The following is a 22,662-nucleotide window of genomic DNA, read 5'->3' on the forward strand; positions in this document are numbered from 1 at the left end:
CTGCCGAGAGGCAATTTGGGAAGTTGGGGACAGTAGTTTTGTTTTGGGGGAGAAAGATAGAGGAGGGATTTGGTTGGCTGCAAGAGAAAAGGAGGGAGGGGGTTGAATGGCTGCTGTGCTGTGATGTTGCAGGTGCTGCTTGGGTACTCGCTCGAAGGAGAAATGGTGGGATGGGACTTTTATTAACTAGATGGTGTGAAATTCTCATAATGCCCCTACTTTCTCTCGTAGAGAGGTCCCTTTCCGGCCAAATTCTTTTCTTTAGCTTTACCATGAAGTGCCATGGGATAACCTTTTCCTATTGTGCTCTTGCTTGACATGGTAAACAGTATTGCCGCATTATCTCAATTATCTAATCAGTTTTATGGGCCCTTCTTTTAGAGTGATTACTTTTCTATGCTTTCATTTAAGAATTATATTAAACTGAAGAGGTTTATTGTCTATCTTTGTTAGGTTCATGCACATCTTTGCTGAAATAGTGTACTCTATTTTCATATCATTTTATATCATCTTTGCTGAAGAGGCTTATTGTCTATCTTTGTTAGGTTCACTTTCTTCTTGATTGTCATTTGATTTTTAGAGGAACTATGCCATTTGATCGTAATTGGATGTACCACCGACTTTGTGAAAATGGTTACATAAGAGCTGAGTTCTGTGATGGAGTTAAAGGGTTCCTTGAGTTTGCATTTACTCAGTTAGAGTATTGTAGTGGGGATAAGATTAGATGCCCTTGTATAAGATGTGACAACCAGAAATTCCTTGACCGTGATACGATCAATATTCATCTATTGAGAAAGGGGTTTACACTGGGGTATTCAACATGGTTTGCACATGGGGAGTTTCTTGGGGAAGTTCCTCCTGTAAGTACAAGTGCAGCAGAAGCATCCAGATCAATGGATGTTGGTTATGAATATGGTGAGCAATATAGAACCATGGTGATGGAAGTTATGGGTCCAGAAGAGGAACTTCATTTGGGGAGTGCACCTGAAGCTAATCATGAGGAAGAGCCAAACAAGGATGCTGCAGATTTCTATTCTTTGTTGAAAGATGCAGAAGTACCTTTGTGGGAAGGGTGTAAAAAACACTCTAAGTTATCTGCTATTAGTCAATTATTAAATTGCAAGTCTAAATTTAATATGAGTATATCTTGCTATGATCGAATCATGAAAATAGTGAAGAATATGTTGCCCGAAAGTGAGAAGCTGCCACCTGATTTCTATCAATCAAAGAAGATGCTTCGGAAATTGGGGTTGAAGTATACAAGTATTGATGTTTGTGAGAATAATTGTATGCTATTCTATAAGGAAACAGAGAATTTGATTGAGTGTACTATTTGTGGTCATCTTCGATATAAACTCAGAAGAAATGATGGTGGTGGTAGGAGAAAAGATGTTCCTTATAGAAGGTTGCAATATCTCCCAATAACACCAAGACTTCAGAGGCTTTTTATGTCAAGCAAGACGGCTGAAAATATGTCATGGCATGTGAAGGAAGGTGATTCAGATGAGATGGTGCATCCTGCTTGTGGGGAGGCTTGGAAGCACTTTGACCGCATTCATCCATCCTTTTCTATCGAGCCTCGTAATGGGAGACTTGGGCTATGTACGGATGGATTTAACCCTTTTAGCCAATCAGCTCGTCCTTATTCTTGTTGGCCAGTTTTTGTAACAGTTTAAAATCTTCCACCATCAATGTGTATGAAACGACCCTATATTTTCCTAAGTTTAGTCATTTCTGGACCTAAGAGCCCTGGCAAAAGTATCGATGTTTTGCTTAGGCCTTTGATTGATGAACTTAAAATGTTGTGGGAAGTAGGGGTCACCACTTATGACATTTCTAGAAAAGAGAATTTTCAAATGAAGGCAGCTTTATTGTGGACTATCAACGATTTTCCTGCATATGGCATGCTTTTAGGATGGAGTACACATGGAAAGTTGGCCTGCCCGTATTGTATGGAGAACTCGAAAACTTTTACACTACAACATGGTGGGAAGACTTCTTTTTTTGACTGCCACCGTCAATTCTTGCCCATGGACCATGCATACAGATACCAAGTTGATGGTTTCTTCAATGGTAGAATAGAGACAGACCCCCCACCTCCTCGACTGTCTGGTGAAGAGTTGAAAAATAGGGTCTCTGCCTTGCCTAATATAACATTTGGTTTGAAAGCACCTAAGCACACCATTCCTGGATTCGGTAAAGAGCATAATTGGGTGAAAAGGAGCATATTTTGGGAGTTGCCCTATTGGCATACACTACTTATTCGACATAATTTAGATGTCATGCATATTGTTCGGAATGTGTTTCTCAATATATTTTACACTTGTATGGATGTAAAAGGGAAGACTAAAGATAATGTGAAAGCAAGGCAAGATTTAGAGTTGTATTGCAAGCATCCTAAGTTGAGGATTCAATTTGTTAATGGAAAGCTAGTTAAGCCTCCAGCTTCCTATGTGTTGTCCAAAGACTAGGCAATGGAGGTCTGCAAGTGGGTGAAAGGGTTAAGACTCCCTGATGGATATGCTTCAAACATATCGAAGTGTGTTAACCTGGATGATTATAAGTTTTACGGGTTAAAAAGTCACGATTGTCATGTTTTCATGCTGAGATTACTTCCAATTGCATTCCGTGAAGTATTGCCAGCTGCAGTGTGGGATGCATTGACAGAATTAAGCTGTTACTTTAGAGATTTATGCAACACAACTTTGCGTGTCCAAGATATGGAGGTTCTTGAGAAAAATATTGTGGTTACTCTCTATAAACTTGAGAAGATATTCCCTCCTGCATTTTTTAATTCAATGGAGAACTTACCTGTTCATCTAGCTTATGAAGCTAAGGTCGAAGGCCCCGTGCAGTACGGATGGATGTACCCCTTTGAAAGGTAAAATCTGTAACTATAACTTTTTCTCTAAATCCATTAAATAGTTTCTTTAAATCCATTAAATTTGAGAAATTAACATATTAATCTTATTTATAGGCTTATGCATGATCTAAAGCAGAAGGTAAGGAATCGAGCATCGATTGAAGGTTCCATTATCGAGGCTTACATCATAGAAGAAATATCAACTTTCTGTTCGTATTATTTTGAGCCTTCTATACAAACGAGGTTAAATCAAGTTCTCCGTAATGATGACGAAGGAGAGTTTGATCTCGTGGATCGTCTGTCCATTTTTACTCATCAAGGTCGGCCTTTTGGAAATCCTTTTGGAAGGCATTTGACTGCTCAGGAGTATAATGTTGCTGAATTATATGTTCTTCTGAATTTTGAGGAAGTTCAACCTTTTGGAAAGTAAGTTACACAAGTACTTAATTATACTTATATGATATTACTTAATTATAGCTTTTGTCTTGTAGGTATTTTGATGATTGTATCCGGTAATCTTGTCCAAATATAAGCCAAATAGATTTGGAAAGACGACGTGAAATGGAGTTTCCGACTTGGTTTAGGTCATATGTGAGTACGCAATTCATAAATATAATAATAAATTAGACTTTCTCTTGATTTATTCTACTAGGATAAGTTAGTGTAATATATATATATATATTTATCATTTCTTTCAATGATCTTATGATATTATTTTTATCATGCTAGGTTAATGACAATAAAAATCATGTTGATGGGCGCTTAAAGGATCTATCATATGGCCCTGAGAATAAAGTTAAATGTTATAAGGGCTACTTTGTGAATGGGTACAGATTTCACACCAAAGAATATGGAAAGGATAAAAGAACTTTCAACAGTGGTGTGTGCATTAAGGGAAGCAGTTACAATGACTTTGAGAGTGACTATTATGGGATGTTGGTTGACATCATCGAGTTAGACTATTTTGGTGTTGGTAATAAAGTAGTGTTATTCAAATGTGACTGGTATGATACGAATAAGGGTATGAAAGTGCACCCTCAACATGGCCTCGTTGAGATCAATTACAGACTAAGACTTCCAACTAATGATCCTTTTGTATTAGCTCAACAAGCACATCAGGTGTTCTACACTGGTTACCCAGGTAAGAAGAAGAATCGAAGATTGTGGTGGGCAGTAATTAAGACGAAAGCTAGAGGTAGATTTCCTCCTAGTGGGACAGAAGTAAATTTTCTTGATTTTTATCAAGAAGAGAACCACAGGATTCCTACCCCAATCTCAATGACAGATGAGCTTGATGATCCAGATATTTTGGTTGGTGTTAATAGAGATGCAGAAGAAATTGATGCAACAGAAATTGAGTTGACAGCTAACCAAATGGAAGATGACTTTGAGGATGAAGAAGAAGATTTTGAAGATGAACAAACCGAGGAAGAGGAGCATGAGGCTGAGGAAGATTAAAATACAACATGCATATTTATGAATGCTAATATAACTAATTTTAGACTTATAAATTATAATTGTGCAGACATGGGAAAGAGCAAAGGAAAAACAACAGGTCCACTGATTGCTCTTTACTTTGATTGAATTTATTGACATTCATATTGGAAAATAACTATAACTTTTTATTGTTGTGCAGCTAGGGCCAAGAGAAAAGGAAAACCAACAGGTAATGGAAAAGCAGCTTTAGTACTAGCTGCTACTCAAGTTCCTCCTCAACCTCGTAGATTGCCTGAGCGTGTCGAGGAATGTTATGATGATGATGACTACATCCCTGATGAGGACATGGATGAAGAGGTGGATGCAGATGAAGAAATAAATAATCAGATGAATGATGCAGTGCAAAATCATGAGGATGCAATGAATGAGGATCAGATGAATGATGAACTTGGGGCTGATCCAAGACAGAGCAATGGCCGAGAGCCAATCCTTAAAGCCCCTGTTGATACAAATGGAAAAGTGATTGTTAGGTGCACAAGAGGAATGTATGAAAATATCACTTTCTTCCATCACTAACTTATTTATGTGTTTGTTGCATTTAAAGTATTTAGTTTATTTTCTAATGAATATTTTTTAAATTGCAGGTTTCTTGATTATGAGGTCAGCCACAAAGCTGTTGCTATCATGCGCCAATTTTTCAATGGTCCTTGGTTGTCATGAAGGGAGGTCCCTGCACATGCTAAAGTTGGAATGTGGAACAAGTTTTAGGTGATGTAATTAATTTATATTTTTTATCATTAACTTTTGCCCTTGTTACACTTTTCAATTAGTAAGTCTGATTACTTGCGACCTATATATTATTAGGAGATACATACAATTCTTCCAGGACAATTGCATCATGTGCATCAAGTTTGGAACAAGCATTGTCAGCGACGGTTGACAACCTCATTAGGGAGGGTCAGAAGCCAAAAGCTTGTGGAATCAAAAGGAGATTTAAATAGAGCCCGTGATAAACCCCCTAATTGGATCTCTAGAGAAAATTGGAATAAGCTAATTGACATTTGGATTTTCCCATAATGGAAGAAGAAATCAGAAGCCAACAAAAAAAATAGAAACACCATGAAGAATGGTAGCATCTCTAAACACTGTGGAGGATCAATCGCATTTGTCAATCATGACGAACGACTGGTACACATCTTTATTCAATTAGATTTCTATAATAATTTTCATGTTATTGTTCAATCATCTCAAATCAGCCCATTATATGTTAATGAATTTTTTCTTTTCTCTTTTGTAGAAAATAAAGCTCAGTAGGGAGCCAACAATAGTTGAATCTTTTAATCGGACGCATAAAACAAAGTAAGGCATGGGAGGATATGTGGATAAAAGAAGTGAAGCTATCATGGTAAGTATAATTTTTTTATTATTCATAAATATTATTGAGCTTACTCATGTTTATTTCTTATTTGATCCACCATAGTGTTTTTCTCTTCTTTCAAATCAACTGGCAGACAAAGTATTCAGCTGAATACTCCAAAAAATATGGTGATGCCTCCACCTCAGATGCTCCACCACGTGATTATGACTTGTGGTTTGAGGCAACTGGTGTCCCAACTCATGGCCAAGTCTATGGCTTTAGTCCCCTGGAGGATCTTACTGGAATTATTGGGCAATCATTATCCCCTTCCACCTCTACAAGTCAAGCTCCAGAGTTGTATACGCGTGAAGACCTTCTAGGTATTCTTGAGCACGAAAAGAAAAAATGGCAAGATGAAGTTCTTCAAAAGATGAGAGAAGAGATTGGCTTTGGACCCAGGCATGCAGATCAGGGGAGTAATGGTGATTCTGGTTCTGCTGATCATGCTTCATTGTGATTGCTTTTGCCTTAGATGATAGATCTTTGCATTCGTAGGAGGAATGAAATCTCTGTTGATCTCTATGACATACTTTTGGATTTTGATTTTGATGGATTTAGGACATGTTGATGCCTATTTTGAATGACATGTTAAATGACTTTTGCGTAATGTTGAATGTCTTTGATATTACTGATATTATTATTATTATTATTACTATTATTATTATTATTATTATTATGAGCCAATCAATGTACCAAATGTACCAGGTTATTAGAATGTGATTAGTGACCAAATTTGGTTACTGAATTGTTTACCAAGTATTGTGACGAGCAGCCATAAACTTAGTGACAGAATTTTGGTTACTAAAAATTGATTTTGCTCAGTGAGTTGTGACAAATTAGTGACGGTAATCTTGTCACTAGGTTAGTGACGGGATTAATGACAAATTTAGTGACAAAATTTGTGACCATATCTGTGATGACTAAATCTGTCACTGAAGGTTGTGACAGATCAGTGACCAAACTTGTGACCGAATTCTGTGACAAATCAGTGACCAAGTTATCTTCGTCACTAACTCAGGGACTGCTTAGTGACGGGAAATACATAATTTTTTAAATATTTAATTTTTGGATTTGTAACGGCTTAGTGACGGCGGTTCTGTCATGGAGTTTAGTGACGGAAATCGCTGCCGTCACTGAGAATTTAGTGACGCGTGTTTTTGTAACCAATTCAGTGACGGGAGCTCCGGTCACAAATTCCGTATTAGTAACCGGAAACACGGTATAGTGATGGGAATCGCCGTCACTATACGCGTGTTTTCTGGTAGTGATGCAAGGGGACTTTTATGCTTCAAAATGAGCATGAAGCATGGCAATTATTTGAAAATCTCAATGAAAACTCCTTCCACCATGCTTCCTATTCTCGTCAAGCACCCCCAAGTTCCCAAAGAAAAGGGACCATTTGTGAAATAAGTCATTCTATGGACCTGTCTAGCAAGGTAGATGCATTGTCCCATAAGATTGACCAACTGATGATAGGAGGACATTTCATTAACTCTTCCCAAGCACAAGTGTGTACTATCTGTTCTAGCCCATCCCACCCTATTCATGAGTGCCCCTCAGCATCCCAATTCTCCGAACTCGTGCAAGAACACATCAATGCTGCTCAAACACAGCCTAGACCGGGTAATGACCCATTTTCCAATACATATAATCCGGGATGGCGGAATCATCCAAACTTTTCTTGGAAGCAGCAAGCTTCGAATACTACCCAACCCTACTCCCAAAATTTTCGAAACCCACAGAATTTTCAAACCCCATAAAATATTCATCCCTACCATCCCTCGACTCAATTTCAACACACTCCTTCTCCACCCCAAAGAAACACAGCCTTTGAGGAGAAAGTGTTGAACGCCCTTCAAGGTTTGGAAATCATTACATAATTAGTGCACTCTCACACGCAATCCATCGCCAGGCTAGAATCCCAAATGGGGCAACTAGCTAATGCACTGAACAAGCGAGAGGAAGGAAAGCTTCCAAGCCAACCACTAAGTAATCCTCGGGGACAATACATGGCTCAAGAAAATCAACTAAATGCAATTCATCATGAACAAGCCTTACTTTGACTACCCTAAGGAGTGGATGTGTAGTAGATAATAAGATTGGGGAGGACAACAATAAGGAAGGTGAAGAAGAGGATAGAAATGTGTCAAATAAAAATCTGAAACCTTCTTCTTCTTCTTCAGCTAGTCCACCTTCTGCCAAAATACACATCCCAAAGGCCCCATTTCCTGAAGCTCTTAATTCACCCTCTTCCTTTAACAAAAAGGGAACTTCACTAGAGGAGATGATGGAGGTTTTCAAATAAGTTAAAATCAACCTTCCGCTTCTTGATGCTATTAGACAAGTTTCCTCCTATGCCAAATTTCTCAAAAACCTTTGTACCCAAAAGCGAAAATCTAGGATACATGTGCCTAGAAAGGTCTTCCTAATTAAGCAAGTGAGTTCTATTCTCCAACACAACACTCCTCAGAAATTCAAAGATCCTGGTGCTCCCACCATCTCCTGTGTCTTAGGAAATAATTTCATTGATCGAGCACTCTTAGATCTAGGGGCAAGTGTCAACCTTTTACCTTATTCAGTTTATTAGAAACTTGGGTCAGGTGAGTTAAAACCAACCTCGGTATCCCTTCAATTGGCTGATCTATCTGTAAAAACACCATGTGGGACAAATTCTATTTTTCAGTAGATTTCATCGTCCTTGATATAGAACATGAACCTAATTGTAAGAAACAAATCTCCGTGATCCTTGGGCACCCCTTTTTAGCAACAGCCAATGCCTGCATCAATTGTAGAACGGGGGTAATGAACATATCATTTGGAAACATGAAGGTAAAATTAAATGTGTTCAATGCGGCCGACCAACCCGCGAGGAAAGTTGAGTGTTTTATAATAGACAAAATAGATGACCTCATAGAAGGAGATGCAAAAACTATCTCACTGTGTCTGGCTGAAGACACCTTTCATTGGTAGTCTTATTCTGTGGACGCATTGAAAATCCTCCTTCTTTATTTTAATTAAACTTAGCGCTTGTTGGGAGGCAACCCAATTCTCTTAGATTTCTTTAACATTGAGGACAATGTTAGGTTTAGGTTTGGGGGTATTTTAAATATTCTATTTACATCTCTTGCATTCGTTCTCACGTTTAGGTTTGGAGGTTTTCATCTTGATCTTTATGATATTAAAAATAAAAAAATAATAAAATAAAATAAAATAAAAAAAATAAAAAAATAAAATAAAAAAATAAAATTTGAGAATGATAAACACACAAGGTATATAAAATCTAAAAAAACCCAATGACTAGTCGGAAGTAATACAAATTTAAGTTCTTTTTATTAAGTCTCTCTTAGTGAGTTGTAAGCTAATTAATACTTTGGAATTTCACTACATACTGGCCGACTCTTCTAAGGTCTAGGCTCGATATTATGTGAGAGTATAGTAGCAACCTTGGACCCTGATGAATCATACTTATCTAATCAAAAAAAAATCATCAATAAAAATGGATTTAGTCAGGAACATCGAAAAGGGCTACCTATTGTCAAAGGTCAGATGGGCTTGTGATGAGGACTCCGAGCATAAGTCCGTAGGAAAATCTTGATGCCCGACACCTTATGCCAACTGGTGTGAGAATTGTCGACTGATTGCTCGTTACACGGAGAAATCACCACAAGAGTAAAAGTGCACAATTTACAATATCTTTTATTAAAAAATGTTTAAAAAAAAACTCTGTATTGACCTTGAAAAAGATAATAGTGTGAAAGCCATTGTTGTAAAAATTCGAGTAAACTAGAATATTATAGATAAAGCCCGTGAGGTACTAAAGTAAACATCCACAACTCTCGAAATTCTGCAGATAAGATGATTTTGAATCAGTGAGCAGGTCCCTTCGACCAACCCTGGAAACTACTAGTCTTAGCAATATTTTGGAGATCCGAACCCTTAGCTTGTGTACGGTCCAGATTTCACCGAGCACCCCAGTATAAATAAGTCTTACAACTCACTAAACAGAAACTTAATGACTTCAACTTAGATTGCATACTAACCTAGAATTTGGGCTAACTTAATAAAACCGTGTGCGTTTTGAAATTCTTATCATTTATGTATCTTAAATTAAATTTTAATAATAATAATAATAACAAATAATAATAATTAAAAAAGGAGACTTATCTTAAGATTAAAGTTTGTGGGTATCTTCACAAAAAACCCTCACGAGACTATAACTCGTCCACTAGGGTAACCTAGGGGTTTAAAGCCTCGTTGCATATGGTAAATGAAACCGCGATGGCTGCGAAAGTGAGTTAGAATTTTTCTTTTCTAGTTTTATTTTGCTCGAGGACTAGCAAAACATAGGTTTGGGGGTGTGATAAGTGCTGAATAATTTATAATTTAGTTGTCTTTTCATAGCACTTATCAATATTCTTAAACTGATAAATACATATTTTACCATGAAATTGAATAATCATTGAAATAAATTTAAAATATGGTAAGAAGTAAATAATTCTTTTCTTAAATCAGACTTTGAACTTGTCTCTCTCTTGGTTGCGATCTTTCATGAAAACTACAGGAAAACATATAAGGAGGAGATTGTGTTGACCTGGTTCGGTAACCTGATGGAGTTGTAATCAAGCTAAGGTTATAATTAAATAGGTTTTGGTCCTGATTAGATTGAAAGTTATAATTAATTATTTTTGTATGGGGAAAAGGTTTGAGTAACCCTTTTTATTAAGTCACGGTCTTGTTTTTAGTCTTGTTTATTTTATCTGGTCGAGTTCGGTCTGAAGCAGTTTAGCAAGAATTAAATTTAAATAACATTGGGCTCGAGAACAAGTTCAAGCAAATCAATGATCATGACCCACTTCAAATACAAAGCATCACGGCCGTCCACGACGTCCTCCCATCGATCCTCCAATCAGCCCCTCCCAGCAGCCGAGATTCACATCTTCCGCATCCAAGCACATACGGCATCGTCTTCATCCCCGGGTATTCCGCCATCAGCCGGTGCAACCAGCGACCACTCCTCCACGATCCCAGCCGTCTGCATTCAACGAGCCGTTCCAGCTGCAGCCAACATTTCCGGATCCCTTCCACGCTCCAAGCTTCATGCATCCGTTCTAAGCTGTGTCGCTTCCCCCTCTTCCGGATTAGTCTCCTTCCCAGCAGCCGGTAACCCAGCTCCTTCCAGATCGGCATCCGTCTCTAGCTCCGTCCCCGTCTTCTCCGAGATCCAGACATTCCGCATCAGCCTCCCATCGATCCCGCAGTCATCTCATCTTCTTCCGTCCACACGTCAACCTCCTGTCGATCCAGCGGCCAGCTCCATTGATTCGGCCATCTACAATCAATCCGGTGCTCCACGGATCACGCCTTCCTCCCGAGATCCAGCCATTCTTCCACGGATTGACGCCCTTCATCCTCTTCGTCCGCTATCTGCCCTCCAGCATCACGCCCCGGAATCAGCAGCCCGTTATCTCTTCTCCCTTCCCGAATTAGCACCCCGGACGACTATATAAGGAGGAGGGTGGCCATCGGCTGAAGTAGAGGGCCGAGAGAAAGCCAAGAACAGGGGAGACTCTGTTCTTGGGAAGAAGAATAAAAAAAGGTGGGGGGAGAGAATACTTTGGGATATTCTGGAAAGAGAGGGAGCGGAAGATTTTCATATGAAGATGGAAGGTCGTCCGGAAGCCATGCGCAGCTAAACATCTAGTCTAGGGCTGGATGAAGCCCTAGCAATATATCAGGGCATTGTAGTTCTTACTCTTTTAATCTTTTTGGAGTTTGTTTAAATTTTTATTCTCAATGAAAATTTTTTTTATGATGTTTAAACCTTGAGCATGCCATTTACTATTCATGTTTGCTAAAGTAGTCTAAGATGATCCATGCCTAGGAAGATGAGGTGTGCTGCACCCTAGATTAGCATATTTAGGTAAACACTTCATGCTATACCGAAGATGGATCTTTCTAAAACTCTTTATGTTTTTATTTTAAAAGGCTTGTAGCCAATTTGCATGCCTCTCCAAAAGATAAAAATTAAGAACACAGTCCCTAATGCAATGCTACGCGGTGGATTCCAAACCCTAGATCCATCTACTCTGATAAATTCCAATTCGTACTCATAGATTAATTCATTATAATTAAGTTAGCAAACTCTTCTTTTTGATTTATTATTAAAAAAAAAATAATCTGTCTCCAATTTCTGTGGACCGACACCCGTAATCACTATCCTACAGGATACGTGCTATTGCATGGTTTATTTTTGAAGTTGAAATAAACGATCACTCCTTCAGACTCACTAGTATGTGCCATAAGAAAATGAACAAGTCGCAGCTGGTCACGATGGGCAATATATATATGTGTGGGATTGAGCCTAGAAGATTTCCGAAGGGGATGAATTTTGGCAGGCTGATTTGGCATTATAGTTGTAAGAGGGAGTGAAGGAGAAGGAGGGAAACAAACTAGCTTAAGGGGTGTGCCATCATGCGTGCCGGTGGGTGTGCCACTCGAAGCACATTCTTCAGTATGTGGTGTAACAATGGGATTAGGTCTAATTGGATATGAATATTCAGGAACAACAACAGATGAGGGAAGAAATATGGTGTCACAAGATTGAATTGGCTGCTGCAATGTAGGAGAAGCAATATGTTGAAAAGGAAATTCAGATTCATGAAACACTACATCCCGAGAAACAAATGTTTGTTTAGATTGAACATCATATAGCTTATAGCCCTTTATGCCATGGGGGTAGCCAATAAAAATACATTTTCTAGCTCTTGGATCAAACTTGGACCTATCCCCTTTTAGAGTGGAAGCATAACATAAGCAACCAAACACCCTTAAGTGCTTATAAGATGGTCTTGAGGAGAATAACACTTCATAAGGAGATTTACCAGATAATTTTGGAGTTGGCATTATATTTATTAAGTACACTGCTGTTAGAACACACTCTCCCCAGAATTTCAAAGGCAAGTTTGATTGAAAACATAATGCTCTAGCTACATTAAGTATATGTTGATGCTTTCTCTCAACCACGCCATTTTGTTGAGGGGTATCAACACAACTAACTTGATGTATAATTCCTTTTGAGCTATAGAATTCTTTCATGTCAAACTCCTTACCATTATCTGATCTAATTACCTTAATTTTGGCTGAAAACTGAACCTCAACTAAAACATAGAACGACCTAATGATGTCTCTAGTTTGTGCCTTAGATTGCATGAGATAAACCCAAGTAGCTCTACTATAATCGTCCACAATGGTAAGAAAGTATTTGGAATTATCAAGAGAAGTTGTGGAAAAGGGTCCCCATATGTCGCAGTGTATCAATTCAAAAGCTGAATTTGAAACATGACTGCTGTGAGAAAAACTCATTCTTTGTTGTTTAGCAATAGGGCAAATGCTACAATGGTTGTTCAAGCAAACATTTATTTCCGGAACAGATTTATTCAACATACTAAGACGTGTGAAGGAAAGATGTCCTAATCGGTAATGCCAAAGATCAAACTCATGGGAACTAACAGTAGCAGACAAGCTTGACTGTGGAGAGGATTTTGACAATGAAGAGTTCAGAGTACCAGCAGCAGTTTGGATTTCATTTAGTTGAAGATGATATAATCCATCTTCAAGCTTCCCCATTCCAATCGTCCTCCAACTCAATAGGTCCTGTATAAAACAGTATGCAGATATGAACATCAAGCAACAGTGGTTGGAAGCTATAAGTTTGCTGGCTGAAATGAGGTTAAATGAGAACTTAGGAACACAAAGCACATCTGTCAGTGTGAGAAACTTTGAGATTTTAACCATTCCCACATGTGTTGCAGGTGTTCTTTCTCCAGTGGGAAGCTTCACAGTGGCATCAATGCTAGCTTTGATTGTAGAAAAATGGGAGATAGAGCATACCATGTGGTCTGTCGCTCCAGTATCTATAATCCAAGGAACACGGCTTTGGTTTGAAGCAATAACATTCATCAGACAGGCTGAATTACCTGAGAAACTATGAACAGATGGTGGCCGGGCATTTTTGGCAGTCATTTGAAGGCGCCCAGCCTGATTCACGGAAGGTCGTGGCACATCCTTTACAACATCCATCATCCCAGAAGACTGCAGTTGAGGTTGCAGAAGTACTGAGAGTATCTTTTGACATTGATCCGGAGTGATGGTGAGCTTAGAGATATCATATGAGAGATCTGGAGCTATAACACTAGAGATCTGATTAGCTGCAGGGGCTTTTCCCTTTGTGAAGTTAAAACCAGGTGGAAAACCATGAAGTCTATAGCACTTATCCCTTGAGTGACCTGATTTTCCACAATGACTGCATATGGGTCTTTCCTTCTTGCGAAGTTGCCCCATAGCATTTTGCTTTTGAATGAGTTTCGGATTAGAAGAAAGATGATCATTGGGAACTAACCTTTCATAGGTTTTACTGGCGAATGCAGCAACCTCAGAGCTTTGAACTGTGGCAACGATCTTACGTTGCCTTTCTTCTTGCAGTACGAGTGCAAATACCTTGTTAACTGGTGGTAGAGGGTCCATCAACAAGATTTGCCCACGTACATTTGAGTAGGAGTCATCTAATCCCATCAAGAATTGGATGACTTGTTCTTCAGATTGGTGCTCTTGTTGCTGACGAGGTCTGAAATTCGCTAACTCTTCCCATAGTCCCTTCAAACGAGTGAAGTAGGAGATCACACTCCCATGATTCTGGGAAAGGGTGGAAATCATCTTCTGTAGTTGGTAAATCCTTGGGCCATTGCTTTGGCCGAATCTTTCTTTCAGATCAAGCCAGATTTCTCTAGCTGTTTCCATGTAGATTACACTGGTGCTCATCTCCTTTGGAATGGAATTTAGCATCCATGCGGAAACTACCATGTTGCATCTCCTCCAGACTGCATAGTGTGGATCATTCGGTAGAGGTTGGGGAATACTTCCATCAACAAATCCCTCCTTGTTCTTGACACTCAGGGCCATGATCATCGACCTGCTCCAAGTGGAATAGTTTTCCTCGTTTAAAACTAGAGAGATGAGCTGCAAACCTGTATTGTCGCCGTGATGCAGAAAGTACGGGCTTGCCGGGTCTTCAACTATGCTTAGAACTGGCGACGGCACTGAACTGGTACTGCTGTGGGTGGGGGCAGCCATGGGGAGATGCCTTTAAAGCTCTGATACCATGTAAAGAAGCTTCAAAAAGAATTCTGTCCGAAAACAGAGGAGATGAAGAAAGAAGAACTGTTTTATTTCTTATGAATTGAATTCCCTTCACCCGTTCTTACATGATAGAATCTATTTATAATAACCCATCAACTAAATAACCAATTAACAGAAATGCTAACAGTCTAACTGAGATTGGTTAAAAATAGTTAAAACAGTTAGTCGGGTAGTTTTCCCAGGTGCTCTGTTCTTGAAGTAAGGAAGCTTCTTCCTCCAGGTCAAGGCTGAATGAAAAATGACAACAGATACATTTATATACATTTCAATAATATATTTTGCGACATCGATGAGTGGATTTCTTGACAAGCTGCAGATAGACTAATCAAATTTTTTCTACCCAACAAGGAGGACATTACGGTCATGCAGTCGTGCCACACACGGCACCGAGAGTGTCATCGTTGGGAGTGTTCCCTTCCCCACTGTGGCTTCTTCGTTCTCTCTCTTGTTTCTTCTTGGTGCCTGGCTCTGATCTGTGTCCATTTCGTTCGACGACGAGAAGGATCGCTGTACGTTGGCAATGTTTCTCTTACATTTGCCCCCCTCTCTATGTTTGATTGTTCATAGATATTAAATCCTTACTAAAGCCAGCTTAGGTTGTCATAAAGGGGCATGCGACCAAGTTTCAAGCTCTCAAGAGGGTATGCATAGTTTCCCACCTTTTAAAATAGTTTCTCACCTTTTACGGGTGATTGAGCCAACTAGGCACACAAACAGACAAATACGTATACAGAGAGTGTTGAGCTAAGATTCTTGTGGTACTATTGAACCTTCAATCCTACCAGTGCAAATTTCATAATAGGCATGGTGTGCTTTGGTCATGTTTGATCTACAACATTTGAAATAACGACAAGCAAAAAAGCATCTGTTTTGAATCTCTCTTGTATCTGTATTAAGTGGACAAATGGACAACTTTAATGGCATGATTAGGGGCAGAGCCAGAATTATGTTATACGAGGTTCCAAGTGTGAGGGCCTGGTCCATTGACCGACCCGCACTTGCCTTGGGCCTATGGGCCAGCCCAAAGAAGCCAGTCCCAAGGCCACCATGCCCTGTGGCACGAAGCAGCAGAGAAGAAGACTCCAATAGGAGTCATCTTCCTCCTCCATTTTTGGCAGAAATAAGAGACTTCCAGGGTCCAGTCTAGAACTCGGAGACTTCACCTATTTATTTTCCCTCCTCCTTGGATTTTCTCTACCGGAATCGTCAAGAGCAGCCACCTATTTCAAGCCCTCTTCTTGAGATTTCTTCCTCGATTCCTCACCAAAAAAACCCGCAAGAGGCTTTGCCGGACCAAGGTAAATGTTCCTCATCTTGTTCCCTATTCTTTCCTAGTGTTTTAGCTGACTTTTGCATGGGCTTGAGCTGGAAAATCACCAAAATTTGATCCAAAATAGGGAGCCCTATTTCGGCTCCCTTCTTTCGAGTTTCGCCACCGCCAGAACCTCGTCGGGCTGAGGTAATGGGTCAAGCTTCTTTTTTCTCTTGGTTTTCTGGCTTCATTGCATCGCCGCCGCTTGATCTAGGTCGACGAGCTGCCAGAACGCATGAAATAGGGTAGTCCCTATTTCACCTTCTTCTTCCACCAAATTCGGCCGGCCAGCCGTCGGCTGCCCTCTACTGCCCGCCATCCCTGCCTCACCAGACCACCATGGTTAACCACTAGTCCACCCTCTACCTTCTCCTGTTCACCAAGAAAGAAAGAAAGAAAGAAGAAGAAGAATAGGAGTAGAAAGAACCATCCCTCTCTTTCTCTCTCTTATTTTTTCTCTTCTCTCTATTTTCTCTCCCTAGAAGATCTATGGAACCCAATATCGGATCCTGTCAACCTAATCTACGAATCCATATTGATCCCTAAAAAGAGGCCCTAAACTTTTTTTGTGCCCGTGTCGCCTACTGGACCGATCACCCGGCCTTGTCAAGTATCCATGGAACCCACCGATGATGAACTATGTTAAATAACATTGGTTCTGATCGAGTCCATGCCATGATTTATTATTACAATCGCTCAACTCTAACTCACCCGAAATCGTCGAATGCTATCATCCAGCTAATTGTTCCTATTTTTTATTATTTTAATTAGAATAGAAATTAATCTCGCTTTTAATGTCTTTAAATAGGTCTAGCGGAATCGCTTAGCGAAGTCTGACAATCTAAGAAGAGGTAAGTATTATACTCTTTACTAGTTTTTGAACTTGTAAGTAGATCTTACACTCCTTATTATTTTCAAATTTTTACTTATTTGCTGATATTATGAAAATTTGAAAATAGTATTAAATATTGATGATATCATGTTTTCTTAAAATCAAGGATCAAGCATACGATATTATGAAACTCATAATTTATTGCAAAATAATGGTTCATGATTGTTTTATCATTAAGCACTATTGATGAACTATGAACTCCATATTTATGAAATTTGTGTTTATGTTATGAAAAGAATATTTTCATGATTATTCTGTTGTTAAATGCTTATTTATGCACTATGAAGCCCATAAATCCATTTAGTGTTTTATTCATATATGATTCAAGAAATATAACTTAAAATAAAATTGTTAAATGCTTAGGCCTCACTCACCCGGAGTTGTTGAATGCTATCTTTCGGCCAATCATCCCTATTTCTTATTATTTTAATTCGAATAGAAATTAATCTCGCTTTTAATATCTTTAAATAGGTCCGGGCGGAATCGCTTAGCGAAGTCTGACAGTCTAAGAAGAGGTAAGTAAATCTTGTAAGTATGTCGTACACTTCTTATTATGTTCAATTTTTTTCTTATTTGCTCGTATTATGAAAATATCAAAATAGTATTAAATATTAATGATATCATGTTTTCTTAAAAATTAAGGATCAAACATACTATATTATGAAACTTATAGTTTATTGCAAAATAATGATTCAAGCACTATTGATGAACTATGAACTCCATATTTATGAAATTTGTGTTTATGTTATGAAAAGAATAATTTCATGATTATTCTACTGTTAAATGCTTATTTATGAGCTATGGACTTCATAAACCCATTTAGTATTTTATTCATGGATGATTCAAGAAAATATGATTCATGAAATATGACTTAAGAAAAATTGTTTTAGAAACTATGGCAAAAAGGCTCTCATATAGCTATGTATGACTTCTGAAAATGGAGTAGATCGACATCCAGTTTCATACGACCCTACTAGCGAGTAATAATAGTTGGCATACAACTCTGCCAGCAGATAATAGTAAATGGCATACGACCCTACCAACGGATAATAGTAGTTGGTATTTGTTGATTACGGTCCTATCATGGCATTTAGTTTGAGAGTAGTAATATGACCAATGATATGGTTAAATGGTAAATGATTAATAATTTTATTTATGCTATACACTAGAAACCATGTTTATGAAATATAAATGATTTATGCATACATGATTGGCTTAAGACTTATTTAAATATGTTGTACTATGAAATGCTTTACTTTGTAATATTTATTTATTTTTTAAATGATGTATTAACATACAGAAATTTATGCTTGATTTGGTAAGATAGTGAAAGGTTTACTTACTAAGCTATGCCACCCATAAACCTATTTTTTTCTCTTCCCAGGCGAATAGGGTCACTAGAGACGAAGGTTGGTTCAAGCTTGGAGTTCGAGCTACCAAACTTGGCAATTTTGTAGAAGAAATTTAATATTTTAAATTGACTATAAATTGTAGTCAATGATTTTCTGAATATTGAGAATTATGAGTTTGGTAGTTATGTTTGGATTTAGAAGCTCTGAACTAATAATGGTTGCATTTAATGGATAATGAAATTACACTCCTATTTATTCTATTATATTGAGATGGAAGTGTGCGGAGTGATTGATGATAACCCTATTTGATTTTGATGAGCTCAAAGCATCTGAGTATATCTCTTGTTTACTAATGAATTCAATTGAGTGTTTCAGTGAAAATCTTGTCTAAAGTGTTTCTAGACTTGGTTCATAATATTTTGGATAAGTTAAGAAGTCAGTTTGAACCAAAGTCTGAGACTCGAGTCGACTCCAGAGTATTACGAGTCGACTCCAAGCGTATCAGAATCACTGGCACGGGCTCGAGTCGACTCCGGATCATTACGAGTCGACTCCGACTGAGAACAGACAGACGAGCAGAAAGCATCAACTCAAAACCTGTCAGTGAGTCGACTCTTGAAGTGCGCGAGTCGACTCCGATGTTTACCGAGTCGACTCCGGAGTAGTATGAGTCGACTCCAAGGAGTTACAGACAGAAAAGTCAGAGAGCGAATTTCGACCCTGAGATTCGAGTCGACTCCTGTGGAACGCGAGTCGACTCCGATGGTTGGCAGGTCGACTCCAAAGAAAGCGAGAGTCGACTCTCAGTGGTTCATAAGGCAAAAGTCAGAGAGCAGTTTTCGGACTCTGAGATTCGAGTCGACTCCCGCAATGCGCGAGTCGACTCCGAGACACCGCGACCCCAAAGAAGACAGAAGACCAATTTGCTGTCTCTGAGAGCCGAGTCGACTCCAAGGCAGCGGTACATCAAAAAGACAGAAGACAGTGTTTCGAAAACTGAGAGCCGAGTCGACTCCGGGCAAGTTTGAGTCGACTCCAAGACTGGACGAGCCAAAAGACAGAAGATCGGGAATTCGGGCTCTGAGCGCCGAGTCGACTCCCGGGATTGCCGAGTCGACTCGAGTGGGCCAAGTTGAAAAGTTGAACTACGGATTTCATGGGATGAGCCGACTCCGAAAATGCTAAGTCAGCTCCAGAAGTTGGCGAGTCGACTCCGGGTCAAGTCGAGTCGACTCCTAGTCGAAGAGGCTACTTTAATTCAAATCCGGAACAGTTGCCGAGTCGACTCCAGAAAAGCATGAGTCGACTCCCGCTACAGCCGAGTCGACTCCTGATCGCGCGAGTCGACTCCGACCCCAACGGACATATTGTCAGGTTGTGCAGAGTGTGCAGAACGGGCAGAAAAAGGTCTCTAACGGCTAGTTTCCGTGGGGGATGGTTTAAATAGCCACAGAGGACTGTAGCAAGAAGGAGAACAACCATTCCATTCAAAGAGATCAAGCATTTATTCTCTGCAAACTTGCTTTCAATGAAAAAGAAGGAAGAGCGCCATTAACTCCATCCAACAACCTCTTCCCAGCATTGAAAGAAGTCTCCTCCTACATTCAAGTCGATCAGACGTTCCAGAGGAGACTCAAAGTTCAAGAAGCCTTATTCTACTCCAACGCAAAAGTGTTTGAGGGCTCTTAACTTCTTTCTAGTTTATATTGTAGCAAATCTGCTTTTTAAGAAGCTCAGTTTTTCTGTTTGTTTCTTATTCTTTCCATATTGTCTTTGCTTGATTCAATCGGGGGATTGAATCAAGGGTGTAGAGGTTGGTTGGTGAGCCGAGTGTAAAACTAACGTGTAAGGGTTCGATTGTGATCCCGGGAAAACAATTGGGATTGGTTCTAGTCGGTGGGCCTGGGAAAACCGACCGAGTTCGTTGTGAGCTCGTAAAACAACAAGTTTGGTTGTGAGCTTGGAAAACAACCGGCTGTAATCCAAGGGGTTATAGTGAATTCCCAAGTGAGACTTGGGGAGTGGACGTAGGAGCAAGGGTTAGCTCCGAACCACTATAAACATCGTGTTTGTGATTGCTTGTCTCTCTTTCTCTCATTCTCATTTCACTCACAGCACATAGCAACTAATTAATCACCTTGCAAAAGTATTAATTAGTCATCTACAAAAGTTTTAATTGTAAAATTATTTTAAAACCCAATTCACCCCCCTCTTGGGTTGTCTATCTGGGCAACAAGTGGTATCAGAGCCTAAACTCTTCTACCCTAAGAGTAAAAGATCGAAATGACAACCCTATTTGGATCTTCCCACATTGAGGGTCAGTCCACCCAAAGACCCCCATTCTTTAATGGATCCGATTACTCATATTGGAAGGCTAGGATGAGAATATTCATCCAAGCCCAAGACTATGAGATGTGGACCATTGTATCAAATGGACCATACATCCCATCCATCTATGTAGAGGGGGTCACTGTACCCAAACTAGAAAAGGATTGGGATGAACATGACATGAGAAAGGCACAACTCAATTCTAAAGCAATGAATGTGCTTTACTGTGCATTAGATAGGAATGAATTCAATAGAGTCTCTACTTGCAATTCTGCAAAAGAGATTTGGGACAGACTTGAAGTGACCCATGAGGGCACGAATCAAGTCAAAGAATCCAAAATAAATATATTAGTTCATAAGTATGAACTATTTAAGATGGATTCTAATGAGACAATCACTAGCATGTTCACTAGGTTTACTGACATTGTCAATGGCCTAAAAAGCCTTGGCAAAAACTATAGTAACAGTGATCTTGTCAGGAAAATTCTTCGCTGTCTACCAAGGTCATGGGAAGCCAAGGTGATGGCAATCCAAGAAGCTAAGGACTTGAACAAACTTCCACTTGAAGAGCTCCTTGGATCCCTAATGACTCACGAGCTAACAATGAAGCAGCACAGCGAAGAAGAGTCCTCCCATAAGAAAAAGGTAATAGCTCTTAAATCTACATCATCTAACAAGGACTTATCTTGCAGTAGCAGCAGTGAAGAAGAGGATCATGAGGGAGATGATGATGAGGCTCTTCTTGTGCGCAAATTCAGAAAATTCATCAACCACAAGAAGTCCTATCATCAAAGGAGAGGCCCCTCAAATTTCTATCGCAAGGATAAAGGTAAGGAAAGGGAAAATGAGGGGATTGGTTGCTATGAGTGCAAAAAGCCGGGACACATCAGAGCTGAGTGTCCCTTACTAAAGAAGAGCAGCAAGTACAAGAAGAAGAAAGCCCTTGTCACCACCTTATCGGACTCCGACGCATCATCTTCATCATCGGATGAAGAACAAGAAGAAAAGGCCAATTTCTGCTTCATGGCCAATGAAAATGAGGTAACGTCCGAAACGCATCTAGATTTTACATTTGATAAATTGTATGATGCATTTAATGAATTAATGATAGAATATAAGGCTATAAACCTTAAGAACAAAGAGCTAAAGCTAGCTAATCAATCTTACTTACATAAATACGATAAATTAGTTAAGGATAAGGACTCTATCACCAAAGAAAATTTAGAACTTAAGACAAGCAATCAACTCTTAACTCAAAAGACTAATACCTTGAGTAAAGATATTGAAAAACTAACTAAGGAAATTTCAGAACTTAAAAACAATAAACAAATCTTAAACGAGAATGTCATAAAAGATTTAAACATTCTAAAAACCGAAATCTAACTAAAGAACTTGAAAAGTACAAACCTTTGGTTGAAAAATTTACATATAGTTCAGAAAAACTGAATATGATACTTAATAGTCAACGAGCCGTATTTAATAGAGCGGGTTTAGGATATAAACCTAAAAATAAGCAAAAACTTCTTAGTAACTTCTTGTTAAAGCTAGAGAAAGCAAAACTAAGAAAGTAACCTGCTTTTGTTGTGGAACTGTAGGACATAAAGCAAACATATGTGACTATAGGAAAGGGAAAACTAAAAGAAAAATTAAAAGGATATGGGTTCCAAAAGGAACCAATATGACTAACCATGAAAGGATCCAAGAAAACTTGGGTACCTAAGATTATATGATCTGCTTGTGTAGGAGTGTCCTTGCAGCCAAGGTCAACAAAAATTACTGGTATTTGGACAGTGGCTGCTCAAGACACATGACGGGTGACAAGGATCAATTCTTCACCCTTGAAGCTAAGAAGGGAGGTGCTGTGAC

General features: G+C 39.1%; 3 protein-coding genes across 3 annotated transcripts; 2 read left to right on the forward strand and 1 right to left on the reverse strand.

The window, feature by feature from the left end:
* The first annotated feature begins 587 nt into the window (after positions 1–587).
* Positions 588–2,471, forward strand: LOC120106535. The gene is made up of 2 exons (XM_039119489.1): positions 588–1,581; positions 1,729–2,471. Exons 1-2 carry the CDS (start codon positions 588–590, stop codon positions 2,469–2,471), a joined length of 1,737 nt encoding a protein of 578 aa, XP_038975417.1.
* Positions 2,472–5,101: 2,630 nt separating this feature from the next.
* LOC120106537 lies at positions 5,102–6,324 on the forward strand. The gene is made up of 3 exons (XM_039119491.1): positions 5,102–5,488; positions 5,598–5,705; positions 5,812–6,324. The coding sequence occupies exons 2-3, from the start codon at positions 5,667–5,669 to the stop codon at positions 6,172–6,174; spliced, it is 402 nt and encodes a 133-aa protein (XP_038975419.1). The 5' UTR covers positions 5,102–5,488; positions 5,598–5,666; the 3' UTR covers positions 6,175–6,324.
* Positions 6,325–13,095: 6,771 nt separating this feature from the next.
* On the reverse strand, positions 13,096–14,442 carry LOC120106538. The gene is made up of 2 exons (XM_039119492.1): positions 13,694–14,442; positions 13,096–13,370 (listed from the first exon to the last, which is right to left on the reverse strand). Exons 1-2 carry the CDS (start codon positions 14,427–14,429, stop codon positions 13,330–13,332), a joined length of 777 nt encoding a protein of 258 aa, XP_038975420.1. The 5' UTR covers positions 14,430–14,442; the 3' UTR covers positions 13,096–13,329.
* Positions 14,443–22,662: the final 8,220 nt, after the last annotated feature.

The sequence above is a fragment of the Phoenix dactylifera genome, unplaced genomic scaffold, assembly GCF_009389715.1.
Source record: "Phoenix dactylifera cultivar Barhee BC4 unplaced genomic scaffold, palm_55x_up_171113_PBpolish2nd_filt_p 000561F, whole genome shotgun sequence".
Taxonomy (NCBI): Eukaryota; Viridiplantae; Streptophyta; class Magnoliopsida; order Arecales; family Arecaceae; genus Phoenix; species Phoenix dactylifera.